Consider the following 13,909-nt stretch of genomic DNA (forward strand, 5'->3'; position numbering starts at 1 on the left):
CGCGGGTGCGGGGAGGCCGGGGAGGGCGTGGTGCTGAGGCTGCGCATGCGCAACCCGGGGACCCAGCGGACTCTTCCCAGGGGAACGTTCTAATGCCCCGCCGGAGCCCTGGCCTGCTGCTCAGTGGGTAGCGCGTCGGCCGGTAGCCTGAAAGGTTCGGACTCCACTCCCATCCCCGGTAGAGGGATTCCCTTACATCGTTGATGTTTCATCTCTCCCTCTCCCTCTCTCTGAAATCAATAAAAATAGATTTTAAAATTATTAATAATAATAATGCCCCGGGTTGATAGCGTCTGGCTAATGCAGGGCGGACTGTAGCTTGTCAAATTAAGAAGGCAATGTGAGGAAGACTCACCTTTACTTACTTTTTATTTGAGTGTTAGTAAAGGGTGGAACTGGGGTTGTGGTGGTGGCTGTTTTCCCTCCTCGTTTAGAGAAACCTCTTCCCGATTTGGGAGGGTTAATTTCTCTTTCTCCATGTTCATCCCTCCTACCTCCACTTAGTTCTCGTTTTTGGTGTGGTTTTTTTTCCAATATTGTGCCTCCTCCCCCCTTACCTCTAAGTTTATTCCTGCAGCCCACTGCCTGGGACAAGTTTTATTGTGATATTTCTTTCCATTCATTTGGGTGTATCACTTCTGTCTGTATGCTGTTGACATGCATTTTAATTCCTTACCCGATTAAGATATTAAAAGAAGTTTTGACACTCGATACCTTTAAATTTCTAAGGTTACAGTAACAGCATCTTTTATTGCAACACAAGATTACCTCCTACTGATTATTTGGTGCTTAGGCCTCGGGTACTAAGGATTCAATGGTAAACAAAACAGTACACTAGTCCAACAAAGAAATACAAAATCAATAGTTTCTTAGGAAAATCCATGAGTATGACCAAGAAGACACAAGTCCGAATAGACATGCACAGATTGGGCTGAGAGAATTCTGGAATACTACAGACAGGCTTAAGGTTTTCCTCAAGACAGTCTGGGTTCATTCTCACACATGGTTAAACAAAGAATCAAAGCTCCCAAATAGAGCTGGAGAAAAAATATAAAGCAAGATTATCAAGCTTATTCTGATAATAGTAAAAAACTCAATAATGCATCCATAAAAGTCAATTTAAACCAATATAATCTCCAGGATGATTTAGGCACAAAATTTACCCTTATGAAACTAAATAAGTTACTTTGAAATATAGACTTGACTATCACTCTCATAAGTATTGTGAGAACATCTATACCCAAATAATAATTTCGGTTCACTACTTACCCCTATGGCAATAAAACTATCTTCAATGTACAAGAAAATATTTAGCTTTATATTTTTTATGGCAATCTATGCCTGGCTTCAAGTCAAAGAAAGGTCAAAACACAGCTCTGCTTTATAATACTCTGGAAATTACTGTCTGATCAGTAAGGAGATCATTTCTATTATCCCTAATTCTCATATTATATTAAAGTACAAGTTTAAGAAAAATGATCATAGCCTGGGCTCCATATTGAATTCACATAGCATAGTCTACGGCTGGTGTTTTTCTACAGAACAAGTGTAAATAATGAAGTATCTTTCTAAAAGTTGGTTACCAACACCTTGGAATAACGCTCTAGTCTTCATGAAAGGTTTATGATTATAGAGTAATGTGGAACCAACATCTGGAGTTCATGGCCTTGGGCCTTTTGTAGCTACCACACATTTACTCCTGAGCTACTCTAGGAGTAGACTAGGAAGGAAGCAGTTCTATATCTCAGGCAAGACTGGCAGTTTTAGGAAGCATATGACATGTATAGAGTTCTTGTTGCATAGGTGAATTTTCACTGATACCTTGGCTGGTTGCTGGGGTCATGCTCCTTTCTGTACGGTCAAGACCAGTCCTTCCCTCCTACTTGTTCCTGGAAATGCCTCTGCCCAGAACTGAGTAGTCCGTAGCCTTTCACCCTCTCCTGTAATTCCTCATCCGTATCCATAAGGAAACGATGTAGAATCTTGCACGCCACATTAAAAGATCCCCGTTTAACCTAGAATCAGCGTCCCTCCACCGAGTTTAGCTAAAATCAGACTTCCTTTGGTCCTAAGTCTTTTCTGCTTTTATATACATCTCTGCATAAACTTCAAAGTTGATTTCTTAATGGACTATCGCTACGAAACTTGTGAGAACATAACAGATTTTGAGGAAAATAATCAGGTTAATCAGAAATCATGTCAGTTAGAAATTATGCTGCTTATTTTCCCTGGCCTCAGGAGCCCAACCTTGAAACTGATGTGGTTTAAAACATCTTGGATCCCCAAAATAAACTGTCTTAAATTAGGATGGCTGAAATTTGTGTATAGTTAATGTTGTACAATATAAGGAGAAAAAGGGCCTATAAAGAGTATTTTATGGCTTTACTCCTAAAATAATTAAATTCTAACTGTAAACATAATTACTGTTCAACTTATGTTCTGTAAGAATAACCCAGAAATAAATTAGAACGTAATAACCTATAGGGGTCAGTATAAACTTAGAATTGGAAGAGCATATTCTGATTAAAGACAAGCTATGTCAGTGAAGACAGATTTTGGTATTTATTTTTTTTAAAAAGGAACAAGCTATAATGTTAACGGTACAAACACTCTCTTAAATTATTATCTTAATCATTAAAATAGAAAGTGAACAATTTTCTTTCTACACAGATTTTCTTTTTTTGCCCAAACCTGAACCAGTAATTCCCATGACAATCAGGTATGTTTCTACTAGTGAAGCAGATGACTACAAAAATATAATATTTCAGGGAGAACATGAATTTAGAGAACAAAAGCAAGCACTCATCATGTAAATAACAAAGCGTAGAGAATTCAAATGTTTCCAATGTTTAATATACTATTTTATAATCCTTGAGAATGATTACTTGAAGAAATGCTAATGGCATTTACAGAACATTTTGTATCTCAAGGGCAGTTAGCTAAAATATGTTTAGCACTAGGCTGATGTTGTTCAGTGGTTGAGCATCAACCCTTGAACCAGGAGGCCATGGTTTGATTCCCAGCCAGGGTTGCGTGCTACATCCCCAGTAGGAAGCATGGGGGAGGCAGCTGATCAATGATCTTCTCTCATCACTGATGTTTCTCTCTCTCTCCCTCTCCCCTTCTCTCTGAAATCAATAAAAAAAATATTTTTTAAAAAAAATATGGAAATAATGTTTATTTTTTCCTATATTGATTTATAATTTTCTATTAAAAAACAATTATGTTGACAGCCCTAAATGAATAGCTGTTGCTAAACCTTGTAATATCAGCAATTGTAGAGAAACACAATCTATGACATTATCTATTGAGGAAAATCAGTAGGGTTTCCTTCCTACCTCCTACCCCGTCCCCTAAATGCCAATAAAATAATAGAGCTTTAATGCAAAATATTAAGTTGAACTCTAGCTCACAAAGCAAAAATTTCATTTTCTATTTTGTTCTTCCTCAGTGATAACAGGGTTATATGTAGTATATTATGATGAAATATTTTAACATAACTTCACTTGTCTACTGAATGTGACCTGAAAACATTTGACCACCTTTCTATGTGCTGGGGAAGAACATGTGACTTTCTTGGAAACAAAACTGCATCTAAGGCTTATTTTGGAATTTAACTTAAAAAGTCAGAAATACAAGTTGCCATGAATTAGAACTTTTAGAAAGCCAGAAATATGTTGCCACGAATTTGTAACTAAGAAATACCTTGCAACCTTGAAGAATTTAAAAACTTTTCTTCTTAGCTTATAGGAATATCAAGGCAATTCAAAGGCTCACAGCATTCAAATCACCCTCTATTCCGGAAGTCTTGATTTAGGAAATTGGGATTAGAGAGATGTGGAGAAGGAAGCAAGTCTTGCAGGAAGTATGGTTGTTTTGACAACAAAACCCATGAGATGCTTTCAATCACTGAGGAGAGAAGCAGGAAGATAAACAACTGAAAGAATAAAGCTTGATTGTGAGTATTATGTAAGTGAATAACAAAACACTTCACCCTCAGTATGATTGCCCATAATTCCATCATTATAGGTACATCTTATCTGTTATTTGTCGTTTTCAAAACCCCCAGGGGATTTTTAATTTAATATTCACTTACAAGTAAAATAAGATTTTTCAAATGCATTTATTCCTTCCCAAAATGCTTGTGGCCAGTGTTAGTTGTTGTAAATGGATTGATTTTTTTTTATTCTTTAAGAGCTTTTCAGTTCTTCTTCAACAATACCCTCTTCTGTATGCCTTGGTAGTGGAACAATGTCATAAATTCTTTTGACTTTCACAGCTTGACCTTCCTTCTGTAGTTAAAGTCAGAATGAAGGCTTCATAAAAATCAGGCATTATGCTTGAGAGATTTGTGTAGGCATTATATGTGCCAACCAATAAATATGGTAGCTCTTATATAAATAAAACCAATATTTTGTCTGAGAAAGTAAACAGCTATTTTAAAAACCAGTTGTTGATTCTGCATATATTAATATTTAAATAGGTATTTCAATTCCAAATAAGAGTTTTGTTCTATCTACTAGTAGATGTTCAAATTTTACCTCGAAACTACATGTTAAGACACTTGCAACTTGAGTCAGAATGTTTAAGATTGAGAATCCTGACTTAATTTATAAGGTTATTGATTATGTCCTGGGGTAGAGGAGAAATATTGAGAGTACCACATGCCAACAAAGAGTCTGGTGAACATTCATTCACAGTTTCTGCAGATTAGGGAGCTCCTCTCCTTCAACACACATACATTACCTCGTCCAGAATGTTCATAATTACTGTAATGCATTGAAATGGTCAACTTTTCTTTTGTGAAAATAGACACAACTTCAGCTTCAGTGATAATTTATGTAATACCCTCAGTAAGCTCCTTCTTCCCGCCCCCCCCCCCCCCCCATAAATTTGAAAGGCTCAATCAGATGTGTTGCTGTGTGTGTGTTTTATTCCTCAATAAATGTTTGGAAGATTTAGATATCTATTTTTAATTAAGCTATGTCTTCCAGCCAGTTTGGTCTTTCTTTGTAAAATGAAAATTTAATTAACCTTATCTTCAGGGACTTTATAATCTAGGTAGGAAGTTCCCTTACCACATACCAAGTTTTGACTACTAGTACCCAATTTAAAATTTAGTTTTTAAAACATTCTTTATAAATCATTGACTGCTTCCTTTTTCTTTCTTTCCTAAAAAATATTCAATTATGAATTTATCTTATAGAATCACCATTCAAACAATATTTGCTTTTTGTTCTTTACTAGTTTTTTATTAGTAAAGTTTGATTTGATTATGCAGTTCATTATTACAATGGCGAATCTCACATTTTGACTCCATGATCTTACATGGTCATGTATGTAATGATGGCAGAGCCTGTATTCCAACCACAATTTGTGTGGTTAAAAAATCCACAAACCTTGCAACATGATACCTTCTTCCTCTTTTTTTTTTTTTAATATACTTTATTGATTTTTTACAGAGAGGAAGGGAGAGAGATAGTCAGAAATATCGATGAGAGAGAAACATCAATCAGCTGCCTCCTGCACACCTCCTACTGGGGATGTGCCCGCAACCAAGGTACATGCCCTTGACTGGAATCAAACACAGGACCCTTCAGTCCTCAGGCCAACGCTCTATCCACTGAGCAAAACCGGTCAGGGCCTTCTTCCTCTTTTTAGACTCTTCTATTATTCCTGCCGTACCTGTGGATTGTTGTTCTTTTCTATGCCCTGTCTGGACATAGGAGAGGCAAACTGCGAAGGTATGCATCAGGACTTTGAAATTAAGGCATATCTAGATTTAAGCCCTTGCACCCATTAGCGGTGGCACTTTGAGAACTTTCTTAAGTGGTCTAAGCCTGGGTTTCCTCATTTGCAAAAGAAGAGTCATGATAGCAGCCAAGTTTTTAATCTGAGGGTTAACTGGACTAATATCTATAAAACACTGGTACTGACTGCATTTGGCACTTTGGGTCAACTAGCAGGCTTCTGAGGGCTTAGGAACTTGACACCCTAATGTCTTGAACTGCAATTTCCTTTATATTGTCTTAAAAGTTGTCTTTGCAGATAAAATTCAGTGGAAAATTATGTTATTAAAACATTACTTGAAAAAATATATGTAATGCTTCTACTTAATTATCAGATATAATTGGGAATTAGCTCTGGTATGAGTTCTAGAAAATATTTCCATTAGGAGGAATTATAAGAAATGCACCCTAACATTTGTATAAGGATACCTATGGGTGGCCATGTGTATAGTCAAGGGGTATCATCTGTGGGCGGGGAAGTCTCAGGAACAGGAAGGAGTCTTCTCTTAAAGGCTCGCTCATTTCTCTTTAATGAAAGTTTCCCAATTAACAGTGTAACTGTGGGGTGACGTAGTGTCTACCAGAAAGGAACTGAGGCAATGTAGGTCATCAGCTGCTGAAAGTTGCAAACCGCTTCCTCTTCTTGAGAAGGTCAGTTTTTGGGTGGTAAAGGTAAAAAATTAGGGGAACAATAATAGCTGAGGATCCCCAGTGTCTCACACTTGAGAGGTGTGGGTAACACAAAGATCCCTTAGTTGGGTATAATATATCCTAAAACCTACATTTTGAGATCTGGTCTTATTTAAGAAATTGCTGGGCACACTTCTATCCTCAAGATGACTCACAGCATTTCAAAAACACTGGGGATTCACGGCTCAATGTGGTTTGCAACAACCTTTATGCCTCACCGCAAAAGAATGATGAATAATTTTATGTTTTAATATCCTCTAAATCAGCGGTTCTCAATCTGTGGGTCGCGACCCCTTTGGCGGTCGAACAACCCTTTCACAGGGGTCGCCTAAGACCATCCTGCATATCAGATATTTACATTACGATTCATAACAGTAGCAACATTACAGGTATGAAGTAGCAACGAAAATAATTTTATGGTTGGGTCACAACATGAGGAACTGTATTTAAAGGGCCAGAAGGTTGAGAACCACTAAATGAAATGTCATGTAGCTATGTTAGTTTACTCTGATTTTAAAATAACATGGAGACTGATCATGTTATGTCTACCTTCACATACAAATTATGCAAATATTATAACTATATAAAAATGGCCACAAACAGGAAAACAGTAAAGGAGTGGTAATATTTCAAAACATTGTCTCTAGTATATTTAGATGAAGAAACTGTGGTTCATGTGATTTTTTTTAAAAAAACCTTACTATGTTTTTGAAATATTCTTTAGTGGACAGATTTTTAAAAAAACACTATAATAAAATAATGTATTGAGTGCTAAATACGTGCAAAATCAGAGCTAGGTACAGTGGGAATAAAAAGATTAATAAGAGCTTGGCCAACATGGCTCAGGGGTTAAGTGTCAACCTATGAGCCAGGAGGTCACAGTTCTATTCTCGATCAGGGCACATGTCCAAGTTGTGGGCCTGATTCCTGGTGTGGGGCGTGCAGGAGGCAGACAATCAATGATTCTCTCTTATCATTGATGTTTCTATCTCTCTCCCCCTCTCCCTTCCTGTCTGAAATCAATAAAAATACATAAATAAATAAAAAGATAAATAAGAGAAAATGCCATTCTTAAAGAGTTGTGTTGTAGCATGGGAGATGAGGCTTAGACAACACAGCGTAGGTTGTAGGATGTAGCACGTGTTACAGGAGGGCTCAGAATAAGTGCTGTACAGATGTCGGGAAGAAGGGATTATGACTACGGCCTTGTGTTATTTTCTTTATTTACTTTTTATACATAAAGGTTGGCTTTAGACCAGTGAATAACAAAACTAAATCCATAAAATAGATCGGTGTGTACCTTTATTTACTATTCATATTTTAGAGAATAGGAACCTTGTTACTGGTATTTTATTGAATCTCTTTTCTCCCAGGTTTGGAAATGCGTTGTAAAGAAAGACAAAGGTAATTTAATTTCAACAGACCTGTTCTGACATGACTCTAATAAATTAGAAACACACCTGGGAATTACAGAAGCTTAAAGAAAACTCTCAATTCATTTCCTGATCAAAAAAATAAATTCACACTGAATTTTAAATATGAAAATAACCTTTAATGAGACTTCTAGTGAGAATTTTAAAAGCTTCTATAATTAGGCAGTGATTTATAGACTTCCAACGGCTGAACTCTTGACTTGTTGAGCACTTCTGAAGCATTAAAAAAAATACATCTCTTAACAAATATGAAATCTCATCCTACTCTTCCCAGAATGGTCATCTGACATCAAGATGGAAAGCACACATAGAGAATAAGAGGAGAAAGGACATCAAATATTTATGGTACTTATCATTTCATTCCAATTTAGAACACAGTTTTCTGACAGTTATAGTTATACAGGTCACATGTAGACACTATTCAAAGTGTTTCAAGAATAGGATGGCAGAATGATTACAAAATAGAATAAAGCATTTTATTTTATTCCATTTTCATCCTTTATTTTAGGTTATAAAGAGAGACAAATATGGCAGGTGCACAATAACTAATTTGACAGGAAAATGGAGTTAAGTAGCTAGAGTTTAAATTACTTTATTCAGAATATACTGAATACAATTGACAATACTAGCATTTTAGGAATTACAAAAGAAGAGAACACAAGAACATTTTGATTGTGTTTTGAATTTATTCACATGGGAATTCTAAGAAGTTTACTTGAAGAGAAAAAAAGAAATTCTTTGGTAACTATACATGTATCTGTAGTGACCAATAATTCTAATACTGAATTTTTAAAGGAACGTTTTACATGACAAAGACATCATGCTCTAGCACACAGGTCTATTTCAATTGTGAGGTTCTGGCAACCTACAGCAGTGACTTTTCAACTTTCTTGACAGCAACCTATGGATAAAAATACACTAAATGCACAGTAAGATAATCGAGTTCATTCCCTCCCTTTGAGGCTGAATCATGTGTTAGCCATCCACACAGATGTGAAACTTTTCTGTTCTTAAAGCTTCTCTGATTCAGCTCGTCTGTAAAATGAGGCTAATAAGATTTGGCCTCATTAAAGTTAGGATTAAATCAAAGGATGTGGGTAAAAGACCTAGAATGTGTGTCTTACACATATGAGACAGTAAAAAGGAAAAAATAGCAGCTACTACTATTGTTGTTTTTAATAAGCCAATACAGTACCTCTTAAACCACAAAAACATTTCTTTTCAAGAAGCTTTTTCTCTTATATTTCTTTTAGACAACTGAATTCCCTATGCTACAATTCAGTCTATATCCAGCACTTAAAGGCAATGTCCTATAATTTATTTTTACCCTTCTGTCAGTTTCTAACCTCCTGAGCTCTCTCAGAGGAGGAACACTGTCTTCAGTTTTTTCTGCAGTTCAGAGCAGTGAGCCAGGCACACATGTATACCTAATATATAGCTACAATATTATTTTATTCCTTTTAAAATTGATTTTATTTTTGAAAAAGTAACACATACACATAGTGTATAAGTCAAATATGTATAACAAAATACAGTAATTTTCTGTCAAACTCCTCCAATTCCTTTCCCCAGAGACAATCACTATTGACCTTTTTAGCGATTTCATCTTTATGGGTGTACGTATTTCTCAGTACTATGCATATACTCCTATATTTTTATTATTCAATTTTAAGTATTACCTATTGACTTTCTGATATGGTGATTAGGATTTAGCTCCTGAAATTTTCCATCTCTGCTTCCTCTCCCTGTTTCTACAATCCAGTTACTTAAAAGTTGCTATCATGCTTTTTATCATGTTCTTTTGTCTCTCAAATGTTCCTTTATATCTCTTATTTCTTTGAGAATATTTGAACTTTTTCTCCTTGTAAGGTAATGGCTGCTTGTTATATCTGTTATTCCTGTATTCACTAGAGTTCTTTGTACTTTTTGCTAGCTATTCCTTGGTTACTGCAATCCTCTTGTTAAAGCTAGTATTTCTTTTTTGTTGTTGTTGTTAATTCTCACCTGGGGATATTTTTCCATTGATTTTTAGAGAGAGTGGAAGGGACAGGGAGACACACACAGAGAGAAACATCGATGTGAGAGAGAGACATCTCACACCATCCCTGACTCAGGCCGGGGATCGAGCCTGCAAGCTAGGTACGTAGCCTTGACCGGAATTGAACGGGGGACCCTTCAGTCTGCGGGCCAACGCTCTGTCCACTGAGCAAAACCGGCTTTATTTTTAAATATAAAGTTAGTAATTCTTTATATTAAACTATCCCTGTTCAAATTGCTGTGACTCAGAACTGGCTGCTGCAGTCCCTTTGAGCCTGAACTTTAAGTCCAAGGAGGCCGCCTGCCACCCTCAGGATAACAGTGTGGTATGCACACTCTTCTCCATCTGCCCCTGACCATCTACCCAGCTACCCCTCTGCCTATCCTGGCTGCTTTGTACTCTGCTCCTGTCCATCTCTAAACACGTATTGTTTTTTCCCAAAGTACTAAATTTCCTGTAGTTTTCAGGGTTCACAAAGCAGGTCCATACTCCTGGGCCTTAAAATGCATGCAGTCTCCTCACTCTAGAAATGGCTTAATTTATCAGCATAGTCATCTGCCAGCATTGCTCAATGCCACCATCTCTGAAAAGACTCCCTGGCCCTTCCTCTCTCTTCAAATTAGTTGTTTTTACCTTTTGCTCCCTTAGGGCACAAGCCATTCACAGGTCTGTCTCTCTGAATTCACAGTAAACCCGTTCTCTTTCCTTCTATTACCAGACTTTGCACGTTGCCCTTTGGTTATACATGAAGAACTTCATAACCTTTGTGAAATGGATGAATGTGTTTAATTTTTCAGGAATCTAATTTACAGTTTCTTCCATAGGGAAATGAACCGTGAATATAAAGCAAAATCAAGTTAAGATTTTAGGAGAGGAGGAAATGTTAAATGGTAGGATGATGCTCCCTGGATGTGTAGCCTCATTTCCACTGCTGTCTCCACAATTACGCCTGCCCCACCCTGCTATTCCAGGGCAGCTGCCGGCCAGCGTGAGCCAGCTTAGAGTTTTTCACAGCTCATAAGACTGAGGCACAGTGAGACTTCCAATTTAATTGGGGTAAGGTGACACTTCTAATTTAGGCAAAACAAATTGGCAGTATATTGCAGTTCTCTGGTGAACATTTACATTTATAGGTCAACAGGTGTGATGGAGATTCTGTAGTTTTCAAAAAAAAATTCAGAATTTAGCATGTTATAGAAACCTTAAATTTGTCAATTTAAGATTCTATAGTATTGACCTGGAATATACTTGGTTAGAATTTTACCTAGACCTGAGGACTACTACATCATCAGACTACTATGACTACAAACTACTTGATTCTTTTGGATGGAAGTAAGATATTGGCCACAATAACGGCAGAAACAATTAACTCCAACTATGAAGCAAAGGGTCCTGGATTTTCCAGGTACTGTCTCAAAGATCTTCTTTGAAATGCAGATATTTAGATATGTGTTAATTAAGTTCCTAATTTGTTCAAACGTTGTGCACGTTGGTAGAGATATAAAGTTAAATAAATCTTAGAGTACACAAGTTATTTTGGGAATGACTCACAAAACAAACCGATGTACTTATTAGGCACACAAAATATTACCAATACTTGCATTTGACTAATATTTATACTCACTTAAAAAAACTTGCATTTAGTTTTTATGTAACTACAGAATGGGACAAAAGTAGCTTTACAAGTTGTTCATGTGGAAGATAAAATAAATAATAATACAAGAATAAATTCTGTGTTTCATGGAATACAACTGTAAACCTATCTTTGCCCTATCTTTATAAGTAAAGAAACATTACTGACATTTATTTGTTTAAGAGCATATATTTAATATCACATTGATTTTGTTAAGCCTATGTTATATTATCTTACGCATTTTTAAATTCTAACTTGCTTGGCTTTACATGTAATTAAACAAATTGAAACCACCAAAGGAGAGAGAATCAAGGAAATAGATATGACATTTTAAGCACAGTTCTTCCGAAGTACTATGGCCTGTAAGGTCATTAGGTTCATCTCCACGATTTACACATTAATTTCTTCATGTATTTACTCATCAGACATTAGATCACTTATGTGTCAGGTAGTAGTAGGTCAGGCATAAGATATATAAGATGGGGTCTTCAAGGACCTCACAATTTGATGGAAAGACAATGACTACACATAGCTCATGGTTTGATTAGGACATTTAGCCAAACAGTATCATGAGATTAGTAAAATGAGATTAAACCTGACCTGTGCTACTATAAGAACTCTATGGTGGAATACCTTTTTCCTGGGATGAGGGAGGCAGGGTTGGAGAGACCTCAAAGAAAAAGCAATAAAGTGACAAGATCCTAACTGTGGGCCTTGAGTTTGGGCTTATTATGTTTATATGTTGTCCTAGGAATTTATAGTTACGCTCTATTTCAAACAGATTTGCAAAACAAAGGTAATAAAGGTGTTCAGATTTGTGAGTTTGTCAAATCTTCCCAGAAACACAGCACCCATTTGCTGTGAAATATCAATGAAAACACCCCCCACACACACACACACCACAGAAAAATTAAACACACACAGCACTGAGGAAACATTAAAAGTTTTTTTTATTTTAGATGGGAAAGATACACACTTATTTTAAATGCATTAACTGGAGAGAAACAGAAAAGGGGGGAAAGATAATTTATTGTACAATTTATGATAAAGGGGTAACATTTCGTGAGCAGAAATTACCTTATGATGATGTACAAAGAAAGGAGACATGTGATTGATGAGAAATTAACAAATATTGTTTGAGTTAGAATGAGATGTGGATAGAAACCGTAAGAGCCAGGAAGATCGATTGTACTTCAATTGCAAGTGAAACGAGACTGGGGAGCTCTGGACAAAAGTAAAGCCAGGATTCAACCAAAACAGAGGATTTGGCAAATGAGTTAGCAGCACATATGGTAATTGCATGCATAGCCAGGGTATCAACTCATTCCTCAAACAGCCCTCGTCATTTTGTGGAAATAAAAAGTTAATTACTGCATCACACTCTGATTTGGAACCACTATAATCCTATCACAACTTTTCTACATGGAGCAAAGAATAGACTTTTAAAAAAGCAGTTTCTTGGTAATGAAATTTAAAACCTCCTGGGGAACACAGATTTCTGTTTAGAGCACGTCCTCTCTTCTGGCAGCTACCTCAGAGTTGTTTTTATTATCACATTTCTTTTCCAGTGTTAGGTTTTCCTTTCCATCTGGACTTATGATTGCTAGTTATTATCAATGTTGAGACAGAAAAAAGTCATGTAAATTACTTGGTCAGAGAACCTCTCAAAGGACTTAAATAGATTTAGAATAGAAGATACCAGACTACTTTAAATTTAATTAACTTGCCATATAAATGTTGGAAAACAATTACCAGATCTTTAAAATTTCAAGATCAAACATTAAACTATTTATGTATCAGGTGCTAGATTAAAGGTTTTAAAAGATTCATTTTCTTTGTTACACAAAATTAATCCTCCTTTAATGTGCTTTGTTCTTATAATTTTGTGATTTATCCATGTGCATTTAAACTTACCATATTTTTTTTCTTATTTTATTGCAATCTCCTTTGTGGGCAGGGACCACTGCAAATCTTTAATTGTGCCAGATGTCTCTGACTACTGAATAAATATTAGTTGATTGAGCCATGAGGATCTGTTTTCATGATCGCCATCTTTCTACACATAACAATTATTACATTTTTATTCTAGCTTTCTATCTACATGGGCACGAGTGGTCTGAATGTGGGCTGGGAAGTGTGTATAGGTGTGGACTATGACATCACTCTATTTTAAAAATATTTATGCCCTTTTTACATATATATCATCCTATCTAATAAAAGACAAAAATGGTAATTGGCGTACGACCGATACCCTTTTCATTGGCTAATCAGCGAGATATGCAAGTTAACTGGCAGCCAAGATGGCGGCAGGCAGCCAGGCAGCTGA

At 36.3% G+C, this 13,909-nt stretch overlaps 1 protein-coding gene across 1 annotated transcript in view; it reads right to left on the reverse strand.

Annotated features, from left to right (window-relative positions):
* Window positions 1-13,011, reverse strand: part of SERINC1 (serine incorporator 1) — a 34,561-nt gene extending 21,550 nt beyond the window's left edge. Inside the window, exons 1-2 of the mRNA XM_015557817.1 lie at window positions 13,006-13,011; window positions 10,314-10,323 (exon numbers count right to left, since the gene is read on the reverse strand). Coding sequence (XP_015413303.1) covers window positions 10,314-10,323; window positions 13,006-13,007 — 12 coding nt within the window. The 5' untranslated portion in view covers window positions 13,008-13,011. The remainder of the gene's footprint in view (window positions 1-10,313; window positions 10,324-13,005) is intronic.
* Between the last annotated feature and the right edge of the window lie 898 nt (window positions 13,012-13,909).

This window comes from Myotis davidii, unplaced genomic scaffold (genome assembly GCF_000327345.1).
Source record: "Myotis davidii unplaced genomic scaffold, ASM32734v1 scaffold147, whole genome shotgun sequence".
Taxonomy (NCBI): Eukaryota; Metazoa; Chordata; class Mammalia; order Chiroptera; family Vespertilionidae; genus Myotis; species Myotis davidii.